The 18196-nt window shown below is 38.4% G+C and overlaps 1 protein-coding gene across 1 annotated transcript; it reads right to left on the reverse strand.

The window, feature by feature from the left end:
- Positions 1 to 2099: 2099 nt before the first annotated feature.
- On the reverse strand, positions 2100 to 16486 carry LOC126167977 (COMM domain-containing protein 10-like). Its single transcript, XM_049920520.1, has 4 exons — positions 16161 to 16486; positions 15687 to 15894; positions 12379 to 12537; positions 2100 to 2435 (listed from the first exon to the last, which is right to left on the reverse strand). Exons 1-4 carry the CDS (start codon positions 16187 to 16189, stop codon positions 2220 to 2222), a joined length of 612 nt encoding a protein of 203 aa, XP_049776477.1. The 5' UTR covers positions 16190 to 16486; the 3' UTR covers positions 2100 to 2219.
- Positions 16487 to 18196: the final 1710 nt, after the last annotated feature.

Consider the following 18196-nt stretch of genomic DNA (forward strand, 5'->3'; position numbering starts at 1 on the left):
CTCATTCCAGTGTGGTGCCAAAGATGGCCTCACTATTGTAAGCCTCTCTAATGAAATCTTGTTTTCTATCCACCAAAGAGGCCATGTTGCCATGGCCACCAATAAAAATGATTTTGATCTGTTTCTTTGCAGATCATCCGCCCTGATGCCACTCACTCTGACTGGAGGTGCTCCCTACGGTCGCCACTCCACCACGGCAAAGGCTACTTGGCATAGTAGACCTTATGCAGCGTCATGCTGCCCCACATTGGATAGGCACCAATCCTCAACGTACATGTGAAGGGTTCAGCTCATGCATCAGAATTGCAATCCGTGCACTGTAAGGGAGCCATGAGAGTACATGATAACCCACCCCCCCCCCCCCGCCCCCTCCCTCCCCATGACATATCAGCTACAGTGCTGGATTTCAGGTGTGAACATAAATCCACTCGGTGCAGAAGATCACAATGGATAGATTATGCACCATGGAAACTGCCCTTCCCCAAACTTTAGAGAAGTGGGGGTCCAATACTAAAATAGGACCATAAGTAATTAAGCTAAAAGGTTGAGGGAAAGGTTGTGAAATGAGCTAAAACTGATGGGTGTCCCAATAATGGCACAGTTATCAATGTAAAACCTTCACACAAGGAATAATCATGATTTGTGGTTTGATTCTAGCCCGAAACATCACAGGGGGAGAGGGGAGGAAGAAATCCACATGACTGTACTTTTGTTAATAAATGTTGGTATGGTGCTTCTAGTAACCAGAATCGAGTGAGAACAGACTGCACGGGCCGACAGTGTGAACAAGGAATCGCCAATACTACGTGCACACACACAACAGGGATCACCGATAACACAGACCACAAGGCGAAATACAAAGACCTGAGAGCAAAACCAAATCCGATACCAAGACATAGCAACTATCAGCGACCAGAGCAATGATGAGTAGATAAATGATCACGAGCACTCTCCGAGCACGACTGCGGTCTGAGCCCCAGAGCTGCCAGTTTTATAGGACAACTGTTAGCACCGATAGGCCGGTGTAGCAGGCGTGGCCCACGCATAGCGCTGTGGTTGTGATGGCAGTGCTCGCAGATACAGGAGCGCCGCCGAGCGGCTGTCATGTCAAAAGTTTTCTGGAAGATGAGGAAAAATTGCATGTAGGTGACTGCATTGATTCATGGCTTGGCTTTCACGATTTTAGATCTGTTGGGCTTTCCATGACTGAAATTGGTAACTCTCTTCTTAGTTTCTTTGTCCATTCTGCAGCCACATCCTCTTCATGCAATGAGGTAAACTGGTATGGGAAACCTGGTATTCCAGTACTGACTGCTGGGTTTTCACCTGTTCATTGATGGAAACTCATACTGAATCTTTTTGCTACTAATCATTCTTTGGGAACCAGCTTTGAGGATCAATCAGTTGTGGAGTTGCCACAAGCGAAAAAACAAAGTAGTGCATTGAGTTGTTACGGTATTTGTTGCTCAATCATGACCACTTCCAGTGCACTTCCCATACTTGGACTTGGAATTTTGTCTGCAGTTTTTCAAGCTACTAAGTTTTAATGTGAAACATATTTGTTACATATATGTACTGCATGTGTTCTTTGGTATTAACTTTGGCTACAGTTTTATTCAGCCTAAATGATAAAATAGTGCAGTTTCAGTTTAGTCACTGGAAACATACGTATAATAAAACAGTGAAACATTCACTATCATAACTCTGTTAAAGCTCCACAACCAAATGTTACCTTCTAAATGACAAAAAAAGTCTTTTAGTTTCACATACACTTTCTTTTAACCCTAGCCAAACTACAAACAGTTTCTAATAAATAACATCAACTCAAAAAGTTTCCTCTTAGAACACAAGCACTAGTAAAGCACAGCTTGCCCCCACATTCCACAAAAACTGAGCCAATTTTCTTCTTATTTTATTCAGCCACCATTCTCATTAAACAATTTACAACCAATGAAAGAGCACGCAGTATACCCACATTATTGGGACGTAACTTACCTATTGTGATAAATTATTTTGTTTCTTATATTTTTAACTTACCATAAAGGTAGCCATGTTATTTACAGGGAGATAATGGATCACAGAGATCATGAGACAAATACTTGATCTGAATATAATATTTGTATTTTTATTAAATAAAACAGAAGTGAATCAGTTATATTATATAATAAAGAGAGAACACAGATATGATCCTCTTCAAAAACTCTGGATCATTCTTCATTTCATCTAAGAGCATCCAGTTGGCTTTGAATAGCTTCCAGCTTCTTGTGAAATTCAAACAATTCATCATGGGTGAATTCCAACGTGATATTTTCCTTAATTTTTTCACCTTCACAATCTGACAGTAAACCAAACTGAAAGGTAGCCTTTGGAATCTTCTGTTTCAGTTGCACATCCGATGCCATCTGCAGACCCAGTTTCCAACGCACATCTTCTAGCTAAATAAGAATGACCATGCATTTCAGACACATCAAATAAAAGGAATAAACTGAACACTGGAGAAAGATTAAGATGCAAGGTGAAGCAGCTTAATTATATCACATAAAATTAATATCTTAAAGACTGAAACATTCACAGAATTAAATGACCTAGACATTGTGTGTAAACTTATAGATTACACTAAACAGGGAATGTTTCTTATGATGACATTACTGCACAAAATAGATTTAGTTTTCTTTCAATGCCGGATCTCTACTTCTGATTACTCTCTGTCAAGAACGACTGACAATTATGGTTGATCGTGTGGCTTCCTTTTACAAACAACAGTTGGTCTTTGTCTGGTAAATCTACATAACTATATACAGGAATTTATATATACTTATAAACAAAGATGCCGTAACTTACCAAACGGAAGTGTTGGTATGTTGATAGAGACAATAAAAAACACACAAATTTCAACCTTTCGCAACCCAAGGTTGCTTCATCAGGAAAGAGGGAAGGAGAGGGAAAGACGAAAGGATGTGGGTTCTAAGGGAGAGGGTAAGGAGTCATTCCAATTCCGGGAGCAGAAAGACTTATCTTAGGGGGAAAAAAGGACAGGTATACACTCGCACGCGCACACACACACATACCCATCCGCACATACACAGACACAGGCAGACATATGTCTGCCCAAAAATTAAATCCATCACTAGACACATAATTAGATTAGAGGAATAAAACTGAGTCTATGCAACTGTCTAGATACCACGTTTATTTGATTCAAGTTTCCAGGCCACAAAAGAAATGTGAAAGGGTCGTATTAATAACTGCTGTAGTAGCCATTTCAATTATAAATGCTAGCATGCAAATATGTACGATGTTATATGGGTGCTGTATGTCACTTTGTGGACACTGTTGTACTTCAGTTGCTTTTGGGGAAATCAGCAACACTTGATACTAGTACTAGATGACACTGGGTTTGTGATTCCATAATGTCCTACACAATGCTCTGTGGGAGAAATGTATATTGATCTCACAGGTTAATGCAAGAGGTCAGCAATCTGCAGAGCATGTTGGGTGACAACTGCAGTATGATCATGCAAGTTACCCTGTGAGATAACACCCCTGTGAATGAATGGCAGCACAATTGCTTCAATCACCAGTCTGATGAACAATATTGCTTCCAAGTTTCTTGGGATGATGATTATAGTGCCCTTGCTATCATAAGATATTGCCTCTCAAATTATAACTTGGTATAGGTCCAAATTATGTACACCACAACAGCTTGTTTCCAAGTGCTAACCTGGCCTTCTCTTGACCAATATAATACCCCCTCTCAGTAGTTGCCCACAAAGGACTGACCCTTGTCCTTGTGATAGTGCCTTCCCAGCAACATTGTTGCAAACAATAGCACAATGTTGACACCTCCATATCAAGTCCTTCTGCAATATGGCAGAAAGAAACTCCTCATCCTCATAGCCCTGTTACAAAGCCTTTCTGTCTAGGGTGCTGACACTACCTGCTTTGTTCCCTCAAAGGCATGTTTGACTCGCACTGATCTCACATCACATCTGAACCATAACTAGTGGTCACCCAATGTGTACTGCATTTTTATAGCAAACATGTTACGCAAATGTCAAAGCGGCACTACTAGTGCCACTTTTAGCAGATAAGTGCAAAAGCTGAATTATAGTCATCTTTCAGGAGTGCAAATATGCCTCCCAAAATTCATTTACACTTTGTGATCAAAAGTATCCGGACGCCCCCAAAAATATTCGTTTCTCAAATTAGGTGCATTGTGCTGCCAGGTTCTCCATATCAGCAAACTCAGTAGGCATTAGACATTGTGAAAGAGCAGAATGGGGTGCTCCAGGGAACTCACGGACTTCGAATGCAGTCAGGTGATTGGGTGTCACTTGTGTCTTATATCTGTATGCGAGATTTCCACATTCCTAAACATCCCTAGGTCCACTGTTTCCGATGTGTGATAGTGAAGTGGAAACCTGAAGGGACACATACAGCTCACAAGCCTGCAGGCTGACCTCATCCGTTGACTGACAGAGACTGCCGACAGTTGAAGAGTGTCATAATGTGTAATAGGCAGACATCTATCCAGACCGTCACACAGGAATTCTTAACTGCACCAGGATCCACTGCAGTTAGGCGGGAGGTGAGAAAACTTGAATTTCATGGTCAAGCAGCTGCTCATAAGCCACACATCATGCCGGTAAACGCCAAACAACACTTCGCTTGGTGTAAGGAGTGTAAACAATGGACAATTGAACTGTGAAAAAATGTGTGCACAGTACACAATGTGGTGATACAAAAACGTTGTGTGGTGTGACGAATCACGATACACAATGTGGCAATCTGATGGCAGGGTCTGAGTACGGCAAATGCCAGTGTGTTTAGTGCCAACAGTAAAATTCGGAAGCAGTGGTGTTATGGTGTGGTCATGTTTCGTGGAAGGAGCTTGCACCCCTTGTTGTTTTGCGTGGCACTATGACAGCACAGGCCTACATTGATATTTTAAGCACCTTCTTGCTTCCCACTGTTGAAGAGCAATTCGGGGTTGGTGACTGCATGTTTCAACACGTTCGAGCACCTGTGACAGAGTGGTTACACGACAATAATACCCCTGTAATGGATTGGCCTGCAGAGTCCTGACCGGGATCCTATAGAGCACCTTAGGGATGTTTTGGAACACCAACTTCATGCCAGGCCTCACTGACCAACATCGATATCTTTCCTCAGTGCAGCACTCTGTGAAGAATGGGCTGCCATTCCCAAAGAAACCTTCCAGCACCTGATTGAATGTGTGCCTGTGAGAGTGGAATGTGTCATCAAAGCTAAGGGTGGGCCAATATCATACTGAATTCCAGCATTACTGATGGAGGGTGTCACAAACTTTTAATTCATTTTTAGCCAGGTGTCAGGATACTTTTGATCACGTAGAGTATCTAGCATAACTCTTTCTGCGTATCAGGATTTAATTTTCCGCCCAAGTGTATTGGAAGAAAAATTTGTCTGTATTGGAAGGAGAGTAGCGAAGGAATAAGAATAATAATAATAATAATAATAATAATAATAATAATAATAATAATAAACCCCGTGGAGGCCTGGGAAAAGAATAGGCATCCGGTATGTTCTGCCAGTCGTAAAAGGCGACGAAAAGAACAAACCACTAATAGGGCTAACCCCCCTTTTAGTGTGATTACTTGGTTCAGGACAGAACTAAAGAAGCCTCGGACAAGCGCCGTCGTGGTCGGGGACGACGCTTGAACCCTATGCCCGCCCACAATGGTAACGACACTGCTAGCCAACTGGAAAATGATTTAAATCCAAATAGAGGTGTTTTGCAGGATATGCTTCCTGCAACCACCCTAGAAGGAAAACAAAGACAGAGGATGAGATGGTCAGATGAAGTTAATCAACACCTCATGTTCTGTTATTACCAAGCAACAAACCTAGGAACCAACACAACTGGATAAATCACAAGTATACACAACATTTATTACCAGATACCCGGAATTAAAATTTTTAACAGAACAAAGACTAGCTGATCAGATCTGTGTAATAATCAAAAATAAGAGGATACCCCAGTCAGAATTAGGAAACATCAAACAACAAGTACAACAAATACTGGAACAAAATAATGTGCAATCAGAAGAAGAAGAAAATACAGTAATGGACTCAAACATCCCAGAGCAAACAAACAACACGCATCAATTAAACAATCAGAGGAAAATGAAATCTTAAGACAGCCACCAGAACAAGCACAAATAGTACTCGAAGTAACACACATGTTAGATATAGAAGAAAAATTTCAGTTGACATATATAGATTACAAAGACACAAATACAGACATTAGACCATTCTTGCATAGACCACCAAATAACCCACACGTCAAAACAATAATAAAAACTATCAACACAATCATACACAACAAAATAAATGAAAACACAACTATGGAAGAGTTACAACTACTGGTTTACGTAGGAGCACTCACTACACTAAATATACACACTAGGCAGAGATCAGAACCAACCGACACACAGAGGAAACCCACAAAACCAGCATGGCAACACAGGTTACAGATCAAAATAGAAAAACTGAGAAAAGACATCAGACAGCTAACACAATTTATAATACATGAAATATCAGACAAAAAACAGAAAAGGTTAGGTAAAATCTCACAACAAGAAGCAATAGAGCAATTAGATGAAAAGAAGCAGAAATTACAAGCATTGGCCAAACGACTTAGAAGGTACAAAACATGTGAAAATAGAAGGAAACAAAACCAAACATTCAACACAAACCAAAAGAAATATTACCAAACAATAGATAACACACACATTAAAATAGACAATCCACCAAACATAACAGACATGGAACACTTCTGGAGCAACATATGGTCAAACCCGGTACAACATAACAGGCATGCACGGTGGATACAAGCAGAAACAGACTCATACAAGATGATACTACAAATGCCTGAAGTGATAATTTTGCAACATGAAGTCACCCGAGCAATTAATTCTACGCACAATTGGAAAGCCCCTGGATATGATAAAATAGCAAATTTCTGGCTAAAGAAGTTCACCTCAACACATCCACATCTAACTAAATTATTTAACAGTTACATTGCAGATTTGGTTGGTTGGTTGTTAGGGGAAGGAGACCACACAGCGTGGTCATCGGTCTCATCGGATTGGGGAAGGATGGGGAAGGAAGTCGGCCGTGCCCTTTCAGAGGAACCATCCCGGCATTTGCCTGGAGCGATTTAGGGAAATCATGGAAAACCTAAATCAGGATGGCCGGACGCGGGATTGAACCGTCGTCCTCCCGAATGCGAGTCCAGTGTCTAACCAATGCGCCACCTCGCTCGGTTACATTGCAGACCCATACACATTCCCTGATACACTTACACATGGAATAACCTATCTGAAACCTAAAGATCAAGCAGACACAGCAAACCCAGCTAAATATCGCCCCATAACATGCCTACCAACAATCTACAAAATATTAACTTCAGTCATTACACAGAAATTAATGACACATACAACACAGAACAAAATTATAAATGAAGAACAAAAAGGCAGCTGCAAAGGAGCACGAGGATGTAAAGAGCAACTGATAATAGATACAGAGGTGACATATCAAGCTAAAACTAAACAAAGGTCGCTACACTACGCATACATTGATTACGAAAAAGCTTTTGATAGTGTACCCCACTCATGGTTACTACAGATACTGGAAATATACAAAGTAGATCCTGAATTGATACAGTTCCTAAACATAGTAATGAAAAACTGGAAAACCACATTTAATATCCAAACAAATTCATATAATATCACATCACAGCCAATACAGATTAAGCGTGGATATACCAAGGAGACTCATTAAGTCCTCTCTGGTTCTGTCTTGCTCTGAACCCACTATCCAACATGCTACATAATACAAATTATGGTTATAATATTACTGGAACATACCCACACAAAATCACACATTTTCTATACATGGATGATCTAAAACTACTGGCAGCAACCAATGAACAACTCAACCAATTACTAAAGATAACAGAAGTATTCAGCAATGATATAAATATGGCTTTTGGAACAGACAAATGTAAGAAAAATAGCATAGTCAAGGGAAAACACACTAAACAAGAAGATTACATATTGAATAACCACAGTGACTCCATAGAAGCGATGGAAAAAACAGATGCCTATAAATATCTAGGATACAGACAAAAAATAGGAATAGATAATACAAATATTAAAGAAGAACTAAAAGAAAAATATAGACAAAGACTAACAAAAATACTGAAAACACAATTGACAGCAAGAAACAAGACAAAAGCTATAAATACCTATGCTATACCAATATTGACCTACTCATCTGGAGTAGTGAAATGGAGTAACACAGACCTAGAAGCACTCAATACACTTACACGATCACAATGCCACAAATATAGAAGACATCACATACATTCAGCAACAGAAAGATTCACATTAAGCCGAAAGGAAGGAGGAAGGGGATTCATCGACATGAAAAACCTACACCTGCCAGCACTTTCATTTGGTAAGTCACATCATCTTTGTTTTTAGGGATATTTTTCCTTCGTGGAATGTTTCCTTCTATTATAACCACTACATTATGGACAGGTAGACAATTTAAGAAAATTATTTCTAGAACGAGCAGAAAGTAGCAAAATACACAAAGCAATCACTCATATAAATACATTGGCTACACAACTGCAATTTCATAACCACTTCTACAACCCTTTAGATCACATAACATCAACAGATACGAAGAAAGTAAATTGGAAAAAGAAAACACTACACGGCAAGCACCCGTATCATCTAACACAGCCACACATCGATCAAGACACATCCAACACATGGCTAAGAAAAGTCAATATATACAGTGAGACGGAAGGATTCATGATTGCAATACAGGATCAAACAATAAACAACAGATATTACAGCAAGCATATTATTAAAGATCCCAGTACCACAACAGATAAATGCAGACTTTGCAAACAAATAGAAACAGTAGATCACATCACAAGCGTATGTACAATACTAGCAAATACAGAATACTCCAGAAGACATGACAATGTAGCAAAAATAATACATCAACAGCTTGCCTTACAACATAAACTTATAAAACAACACGTTCCCACATACAAGTATGCACCACAAAATGTACTGGAGAATGATGAATACAAATTATACTGGAACAGAACCATTATAACAGATAAAACACCACCACATAACAAACCTGACATCATACTCACCAATAAAAAGAAGAAATTAACACAACTAATCGAAATATCCATACCCAATACAACAAATATACAAAATAAAACAGGAGAAAAAATTGAAAAATACATCCAACTGGCTGAGGAAGTCGAGGACATGTGGCATCAGGATAAAGTTGACATTATACCAATTATACTATCAACTACAGGAGTCATACCACACAATATCCACCAGTACATCAATGCAATACAGCTACATCCAAACTTATATATACAACTACAGAAATCCGTAATTATTGATACATGTACAATTACCCGAAAGTTCCTAAATGCAATATAACATATACCGTACAGTTAAAAGGAAGTCACGCTTGATCAAGGTCCGTGTCACTTTCCATTTTTGACCAGACATAACGTCTGAGAAAAGAAAGAAGAAATAATAATAATAATAATAATAATAAAAATAATAATTCTCACTGATGTTCTCCCTGACTCCTGTAATGTGATTTTGTCAACTTTGTTGGTTTACAATAACTAGAGAAAGTATAATGTAATTTTTTTAGGGACATTTGTCCTCACAACGTGGTCTATCTCTCATTCTGGGGCCTGATAATGATTTTGGATATGTGCTCAAAAGTGCAATCATCAGTGCCATCTGGAGTCTGAGTAACCTGCTCCTCCTTTCTGATCTTCCCTAACCTCTTCATCTGTCCTCCCTGAGAAAAGAACTAACACTTCTGAAAGCTAAGGTTACTGTTTTCACTTTTAAATGTGTATGTGGCAAAGTTGGCACTTCACCACCTGAAGGTATATAATGACCAGCCATTCTTTCTCTCCACAAATTTATATAAAAAACAACTAACTGATAAATATTGAATGAAACAAACTCTGCTGTGTCAAGTGTACAGACATGAATCTTCTTGAGAGTATAAAATTATGTGATGGACTGATACTCAGCTCTAGATGTTTTCCTTTTTTGAGTTCCAGTCTAGCACATAATTTTATTTTGTAATAACGATTAAATTAAAATACGATATTTTACATCTTCTGTGAAACTTATCTTCATCTGTATTCAGTTATTCCTTATGTAATTGTATAATCTCAATAGAAAAAATATCAGGCTTTAATACCTCATCAGCGAAGTCATTAGATACAGAACACAACCTCTGATTCAACAAGAATGGGGACAAAAATTGACATTTACTTTTTAAATAAAATTACCTGGATTTGCACTTAACTGATTTATGAAATCTATGTAAAACCTAAATATGGATGGACAGACATGAACTTTAATCCCCTTGTCACCATTATGCCACATCATTCACTCGCAATGTTGAAACAATATGCAAGCACTCCTGACAAAGACAAAACTCCAATTCTATTTCTTCCCAAATTATTTAATTATCTCTGCTAATTAAGCATACTTGAAAACATCACAGTCATGATTCCTCGTCATTCCTGTGGCTGGACAATGTTAAAACATGAAAAAATATGAAGGGGAGAGAGATGGGATGTTAAGGTATGTCCACATGATGCATCTTTTATTGTGCATGATCACAGACATACGGGAATTAAAGCACAAGCACAAAAATTTGTGGAAAGAACACATGAACGCATAGGCATTCTCGTATCCACACTGTGCCTCATTGTGCAAGCAGTTTGATACGAATCTTCTTGTTTGCTAGGGAGCTGCATTTAATGTGATGTAAAGGCCACAGAAAAAGAAAACTCAAAAGCACCTGGAGGTTAAAAAGTTTGTAAACAACAGAGGAGCAATGAATACAAAGTGATGACAATGTTTTGTCTGCAAATTTCGGAAGGAGACTACAACGAGATTTCAGATTTTCTGCTTGGGAAACTGCAGCGATAAGGCTGGCAATAAAATTTTATTAGCTAGTAACTGGCGACTTATACACTCATCTAAATTATTTATTCCTAATTTCAAAACGAAGAATTTCAGTTATTTCAAATTTTTTACTTGTAATGTGGAATAATTGTAATTTATTATTTGATTGTTTTATATTTTTTTCACTCTAGAAAATGTCTATGCTTGTAATTATAAGCATATTTTGTTCCTATACAATCTTACAATTTGTATATATTAGCAGCTGTAAGTATTGTTCTAATGCACAATATGACTCGTTTCACAATCATGCAATTCCCTTCTGAGAAATACAAAAGGAAGGTTCTTAGCCATTATGTGAAGGTTAATTTACTTTCAATGCATCATTTGTATTTAATTATGAAATATGATCTGCAGATAAGCATTCTCGGATTAGACAAATCTGGGAATTTCATAGATGCAAGAATCCACTCAAATGGAGGTTTCGTTTTTCAGTTTCGTATTTTCTGCATCATTCCTATTTTTAGTAGTTTGTTGAGGAGCTACACATACCCCACCATTTCTTTTGTCCAGAGGTCAGGCTCCTCAGTTGTGCTTTTAAACCACCATAGCACAAATACTTGTGTACAGTTTTCATGTACAGTTTTCATGTACAGTTTTCATAATTACTTTGAAACTTGTGGTATCTTATTGTCTGCAGAAATATGGTCAGAGACTTTTAATGTGATATGTGACACTCAGGGAAACAAATTTTGAATTTTTATTCAAATAATCTTCGTAAGTGGCACTACATAAATTTTTTCTTTGTCCGTAATCATCTATTAACTTAAGTGTGCTTCCTTTGGAGGCAACAGACATACATGCTGATAAATCACTTTACAGCCTAACCTCAACACACAGCATAATCAAACACAGATGGAACCCGTCTGCCCGCTGACTGCTAAAAAGTGCAAAGATTCCCACCAAAGGCAGGTAGCAATGCACATTATGCACCTCCATTTCCAGGAAATTATGCATTGATAAATGCACATGTGAAGTTGTGCTATTGGAAATTGATGTGCATGTGCAAAATTGAACACAAAAAAGGCATTGTGTGGATGCACCTCATGTGAAAACATTTACACTCAGAAATCATGCCTACCTAGCAACAGAGATGTGTCAAAGCATGCAAAAGGAGAGAAACCTATAAAATTGTGCGTAAAAGCCTATCGATATGGTCTTATAATCAGACTCGCATAGGCTTCTTTACTTAATCTTTTGCTGTAAGTAAAAAAAGGGGGGGGGGGGGCATCTTCACTCTGATACAGACCTACAGCTAATACTTACAAGATTTTGTGTGTTACCTACTCACCTGTACTGGAAAAACAGATTTCTTTCGACGTTGTTCAACTATCCCTTTTGCAGAATTCACCCAAACTTGGGCAAAGGTTTTGGCTTTCTCTTCCTTTAACCCAAGGACATCATGTAGCTGTTGCTGTAATACTGTTGGTTTCATCATATGGTATGCAGCCTGCAATATAACAGAAAATCCTTAAAACATTATTAACAGTTCACCTCTACATGCAGAGAATACAGAAAATTTGCTTTCACACACACACACACACACACACACACACACACACACACACACTGTAGAAGTATATGTGAGAATTTCAAACACAACTTTATACACCACCAACTGATGAAACTCACTGAAGGGAAAAGGGGAAATATATTTACTGGAAATTGAGCACAGACAAAAATTAGAGGACATGAAAAGGAAAGAGAAAGAAAGAGTTTGACACCATGAATGGCAGGAATCAAGTGTTTGCTGCAGAAAAGGCTCCAATATAAAGGATTCTGGGGTCACTGGAAGCACCCGAATCCACCTGTCTGCTTTGACCCGTGGCATAATGGGGGTGGTGTGTGTGATATCACTATGGCGTGGTGTTTTTGAGTTGGCTTGTGTTTATAGACGTCACGTTGTTGTATTTGATGGCACACTCTGGTGGTGGATGTTGACATGTTGAGTTTAACATGTGATATTGGGTTCATTCGAGTCTTATTTATCACTATGGTAATGTGGGTTTATTTGAATCTGAGTAGTCAGTTCTGCTGGAAATATTTCTTTGTTTTCAGTGAGTTGTTATGGTTATTTACTTTTGTTTACATGTTTGGTATTTCTGTTAGGAGTGATTAGTTTTGTGTTTGACACTGTGGTTTTGTGTGTGTGCACCGACACACATGCACACACACTGATTCCGCTTTTTGGAATTGCAGATGTTGATTTTTTTGGTATTGTGGGCTTTGTTTTAACTGTATTGGTAGAGTGAAGTGTACAATTCCTGTTTGTTTTGTACCTGTAGATTTATGTTGTAAGTTGAGGTTTTTTGAATAATATTTGTTTTGGGATGATGCAGTGTTTTGTATTGTTATATATTTAGCTGGTCCTTGTGCTAAACCCCCTATTTTCTATGGTTGTCCCATTAGTTTCTTTTTATTGTTGGAATGAGATGTTCTTGAGTCACTTTTATTTTTGTTCATGTTTATTGGCATATGTATGCAGTGATGACATCGTCACCTTCTGTATACACCGGAAGTAGGCATTTCCACCATACTTGATGATGTCATGGGTCGAAGCAGATAGGTGGAATTGGACGCTTCCCTAATGCTGCATTCTGAATTCTGAAGTGAGAAAGAAATACCAAGATATGTCATAAAATGAAGCAAGCAACCAAGTCATAATATTATGAGTTACTACTGAGTAAATTACTGTGTTTTAACCAAATTATGCAGTTTGCCTCTCATTCTCTGAAATAGATTTATAACACACACACACAAATTCAGAATGATGAACTGGTATAGAACTGAGTTATATAGTATGTGGCTGACCTTGCTCTCACTTTTTGCACTGGTAGAATAACAAACAATTACGTGGGGAAAATCTATTTGAACAGAGTTGTTGTGACAAACAGCAACATCTTCAAGAAAAGCAACAATAGTGTGCATGAAAATCAAGAAATCTCACTAGGTAAAAGGAGCACATAACATTCACTTCCTGAATCTCAGATTATCAGGAAGAAACGTTCTGACTAAATCTACATAGATGCACAGCAATGATGTACAGTACTAGAAGTCCAAGTTGGGAGTGGAGTGGATTTCAGGATCTCATTTAAAGGAACATCATTTTCTTTACACAAATTCCTCATCAATTGTAGCTATGACAGAACCACAAAGCTGCTGAAAACATATTACTAGATGCAAATAACCAACCAGTAATTTTGTTAACCAAATTGTGATTACATGGCAATTTCGAATGGAAGAGTAATCTGAATCTGAACAAGTTTTCTCACAAAATGAAAGCATTTGTACATATATTGTTTCACTCCACCTGTGAAAGGAGTAATGGAAAAACAACAAACCTCTTTACGAGCCTGGGATTATCATTTTTACCATCCTTGATATTTTGAGGCTAGGGTCGACAGAAGCGTCCGATCCCACGCGTCGGCTTTGACCCGTGACGTAAGGGTGTTGTCGTGTGTGACATCATGACGGCGCGGAGTTTGGTTTGAGTGTGGCTGTCTCCAGTTCTGTTTTATCTTATTTTGTTTACTTTTCTGATCTGTTCGTTCTATCTCGTGAGATTTTTTTTTTTTAATTTAAAAACGCTTATTACTTATTTTAATTATCTGTTACCTCCAATTTCTGTTTTAGTTTATTATATTTATCTTTCTGATCTGTTCGTTCTATGAGATTTTTTTTTTAAAAAAAGACAAAAAACACTAATCAGCTACTGAAGCATCTTTATCTTCTATGAGTTGCAGGGGTTACGACCCCTGGGGAGGTGGGTGGGTATTCATGCATGGCTGTCTTCACTTACACGTTGTAGCTACGCAAGGCGTCTTAAATTTGTTTATATTTAGTTTGCCCCCCCACCCAAAACACCCCATTTCCCGCGCTTGTCCCGTTAGTGTCATTAGGCTTCTTGTGGAAAGTGTGTGTGTTTGTTTTTGTTTCTGCCATATTTGTGACGTCATGGGTCAAAGCAGACGGGCGGGATCGGACGCTTCCGTATTTTCTGCGGCTAATCATTTTTCAGATGTACAACAACCATGTTTTAACATCTCCAGTTCAGGTTTGAGAAATTCATCTGTACAATACTATTCAGACATTATTTGTCTTGTGGTGTACACTTCACATGTATCTCAACATACTAGTAGCATTAATTGTCAATATGCATTACTTACTCTGCACTAACAAACTGTATAAAACAACAATAACTGTATAAAACAACAATAAAACAACAAACAGTATAAATATTAGTTCTTGTAGTATCATTGTTATTAAAAAATTATACATGTGATATATAAGTCTTTAGTTTTAACTGTATGAGGATGGCAGTACCCAGGTCCCCGTCCACATCAAGTGTAGATTTCTAATATGGTATCTGTACAAATACAACACGCTCATTATGACCCAGTTATAGCTCCTTACGAATTTTTAGTAACTTCAGTGAAATATACTTAAGGTATGAGTTAGCAATGTGTACGTGTTTTGGAAAGTGAAAGACCTTTTATACTACTGACAGAATTTATAGCTAAATGTACTTTGTTTTGATTGCCTAAGCACAGAGTAAAATATAACGCAGATATGATTATGTCGCTAAATGCATTTACTCACCTGCTGCAGAATGAGAGTGCTAGATTCTATTAAAAGTTTCAAATCATCTTTATCAAGAGCTAATGAAACTTCCAATTTTTCTTGTTCTTCTTCTGTGAAAGGCTTCTTGTCATCTGGACATTGTTGCATTACCTGCGCAATCCGACTGAGCAATAGTGGAAACTTGGATTCATCCAATCCATTTATTATGTTTGCAGCTTTGTAGAGACTGTAACGAAAGGCAGTCTAAGCAAGCAGAATAAGCATTAAAAAGGAAGTGTGCCCCATTCCTTATTCGATTACGATCGTATTAAAAGAAGGAGCCCAATACGCTTCTCTAGAATCCCTATACTGTACACAGGCTGCTTCAGATACTAAATTTTTTACATAATTTGCAATTATGACATAACAACCACTGCAAACACCTGCGTGTCGCTGTACACTTATAATTTCAGTTATCACATTTACTAATTGACAGATAATCACACAGCCCACCTGTCATTGGCTGTTATTGATGAAGCCATTATCCGAAACCAATCGCAGACATGAATATTTGTATTAAATATATGACAGTTGCAAAGCCACACTGTCTTTGTAAACAAACAAAACAATATCACTGCTGCCAATTAGCACACACAAAATGACGTTGTACGAATTTGACATTAAACTGCGTTCCTCATTCAGAGAGTACAGCAGTTTTATTTATACATAACCAAACCGGCAATTCGTATGTCGAAAACATGTTATAACAGACTATCATAGAAATAGCCTGCATTGGTGTTGTTATGTGTAGTGGCGGATTATGGCAGACAGCGCATGCGCACGGCCGCAGCAAAAATTTTGGCTCCGCCTCCCACCCTCAATGAAAGTGAGTATATGTTAACCATAGTTGTAAGCAAATATGAACACTGTTGTATTACAGTTTTATATTCAATAAAAACGGAATGTGATACAATTTTTTTTTCTTTCCATGCTTGCCGCATTTCAGAGTACGGACGGCATGATAATTAACAAGAAGGTTAGATTAAAATCTTTTTTCGAAGGAAAGACCAAAGCCAGCCACAATCGTACATCGAAGTAATTCGGTGGTGAAAGCTGAAAATCTGTGGCGGCCATGAATCTGAATCTCCCACTTAACGGGAGCGATGGCCTTTAAGCGCCTCGGTCATCCGGACACGCTTCCCGTCCGCCCCAAATTCTCAACTTCACACACGATAGCCATAGGCGAGGCAGTAATACTCTGTTGTTTTGCAGTTTTCAGATCCATATCATTTGTCACATGATCTTTCCATGATATTCCCAAGATGCCCCGTAAGCACCGCAGGTGAAAAGTGTTGAGCTTTCGTTCCTGTTTGGCATACAACATCCAAGTCTCAGCTCCATACAGGAGAGTACTCAGCACACATGATTGATACAGAAGTATTTTTGTCGACAATGTAAGAAGTTTGTTGTCCCATACTCGTGTGCAGAACTCCGAAAGTGATGGCAGCCTTTCCTTTTTGTGCATATATCTCGTCATCCTGGGAGAGATCTTTTGTCATTATTGAACCAAGCTATCAGAATTTATTGACTACGTTCAACAAGGAGCCGTCTAGTTTGATGACAGGCGGATCTGTGTATCCTTGTGCCATGACAACCGTCTTCTTTACGTTTAGTCCTGTATTCCCTCAAAAGGTTCGGACCTTGTTGTGAAGGCAGTCACAGTGTGTGTGTGTGGGGGGGGGGAGTCTTGATCAACGCAGAAAAAGCCGAAATGCTCATGCTATGTGGAGAATAAAGAATGAATGCAATTCGTTCTTGTAACTTGTATGCGGCAAGATATTCCAATAGAAATCAATTATCTCGGCAATTATTTACTGACCTCTTCAACCAGTTACGTGAAAATGGTAGTGTAACACCTGGAAGGCGTAATAGAAGGAAACAAGTGACGACAGAAGAGACGGAAATTATCTTGCAGTTGATCCGCGCGTTAGCTCTTCAGCAGTTCCACGAGGACATGGCATGAGTGAGGCAAGTGTACCACTCCTTCTCCACTGACATAGGTTCCATCCCTACCACATCTATCTCCATCAAGAAGCTGCATGGAAACGATTATGAGAATCGTGTTAACTTCTGTACATTGGCATTAAGACAGGACACTCAATATGTATCAGAATCGAGGCTTGAGGATCATAGCAAAAGTAAAACCAGGAACTTCTTGCAAATCCCTATTCATTAGACACAATATTCTCACAGTTTATGCCATGTGTATACTAGAAACTATAACGGTAATGAAAAAAGACACTAAGATCACAAAAAGAAACATGGATATTCACAACTATGAAACAAGGCATAGAAAAGATTTTCTAATGTTTAACAGAATATTAAGCGAAAAGCCCCTATGTCAAAGGAGCTGTTTTTAATAACTTGTTACCAAATGAAGTTAAGATATTGACAGGGGATACCTTTAAAAAGCGAACCAAGCAGTGTCTTATCCAAAAATGCCCTTATAACTTGAATTTATTACGAATTACAATGTAATAAGAAATACT

This window comes from Schistocerca cancellata, chromosome 1 (assembly GCF_023864275.1).
Source record: "Schistocerca cancellata isolate TAMUIC-IGC-003103 chromosome 1, iqSchCanc2.1, whole genome shotgun sequence".
Lineage (NCBI taxonomy): Eukaryota > Metazoa > Arthropoda > Insecta > Orthoptera > Acrididae > Schistocerca > Schistocerca cancellata.

Bases quoted from the DNA above. Each gene is read 5' to 3' on its own strand.
- LOC126167977 (XM_049920520.1), bottom strand. From the start codon at position 16,189: ATGGCTTCATCAATAACAGCCAATGACAG. The intron at 15,895-16,160 runs GTGGGCTGTGTG...CTTTCGTTACAG, and splicing joins TCAATAACAGCCAATGACAG to TCTCTACAAAGCTGCAAACA. The intron at 12,538-15,686 runs GTGAGTAAATGC...GTTATATTGCAG, and splicing joins GCACTCTCATTCTGCAGCAG to GCTGCATACCATATGATGAA.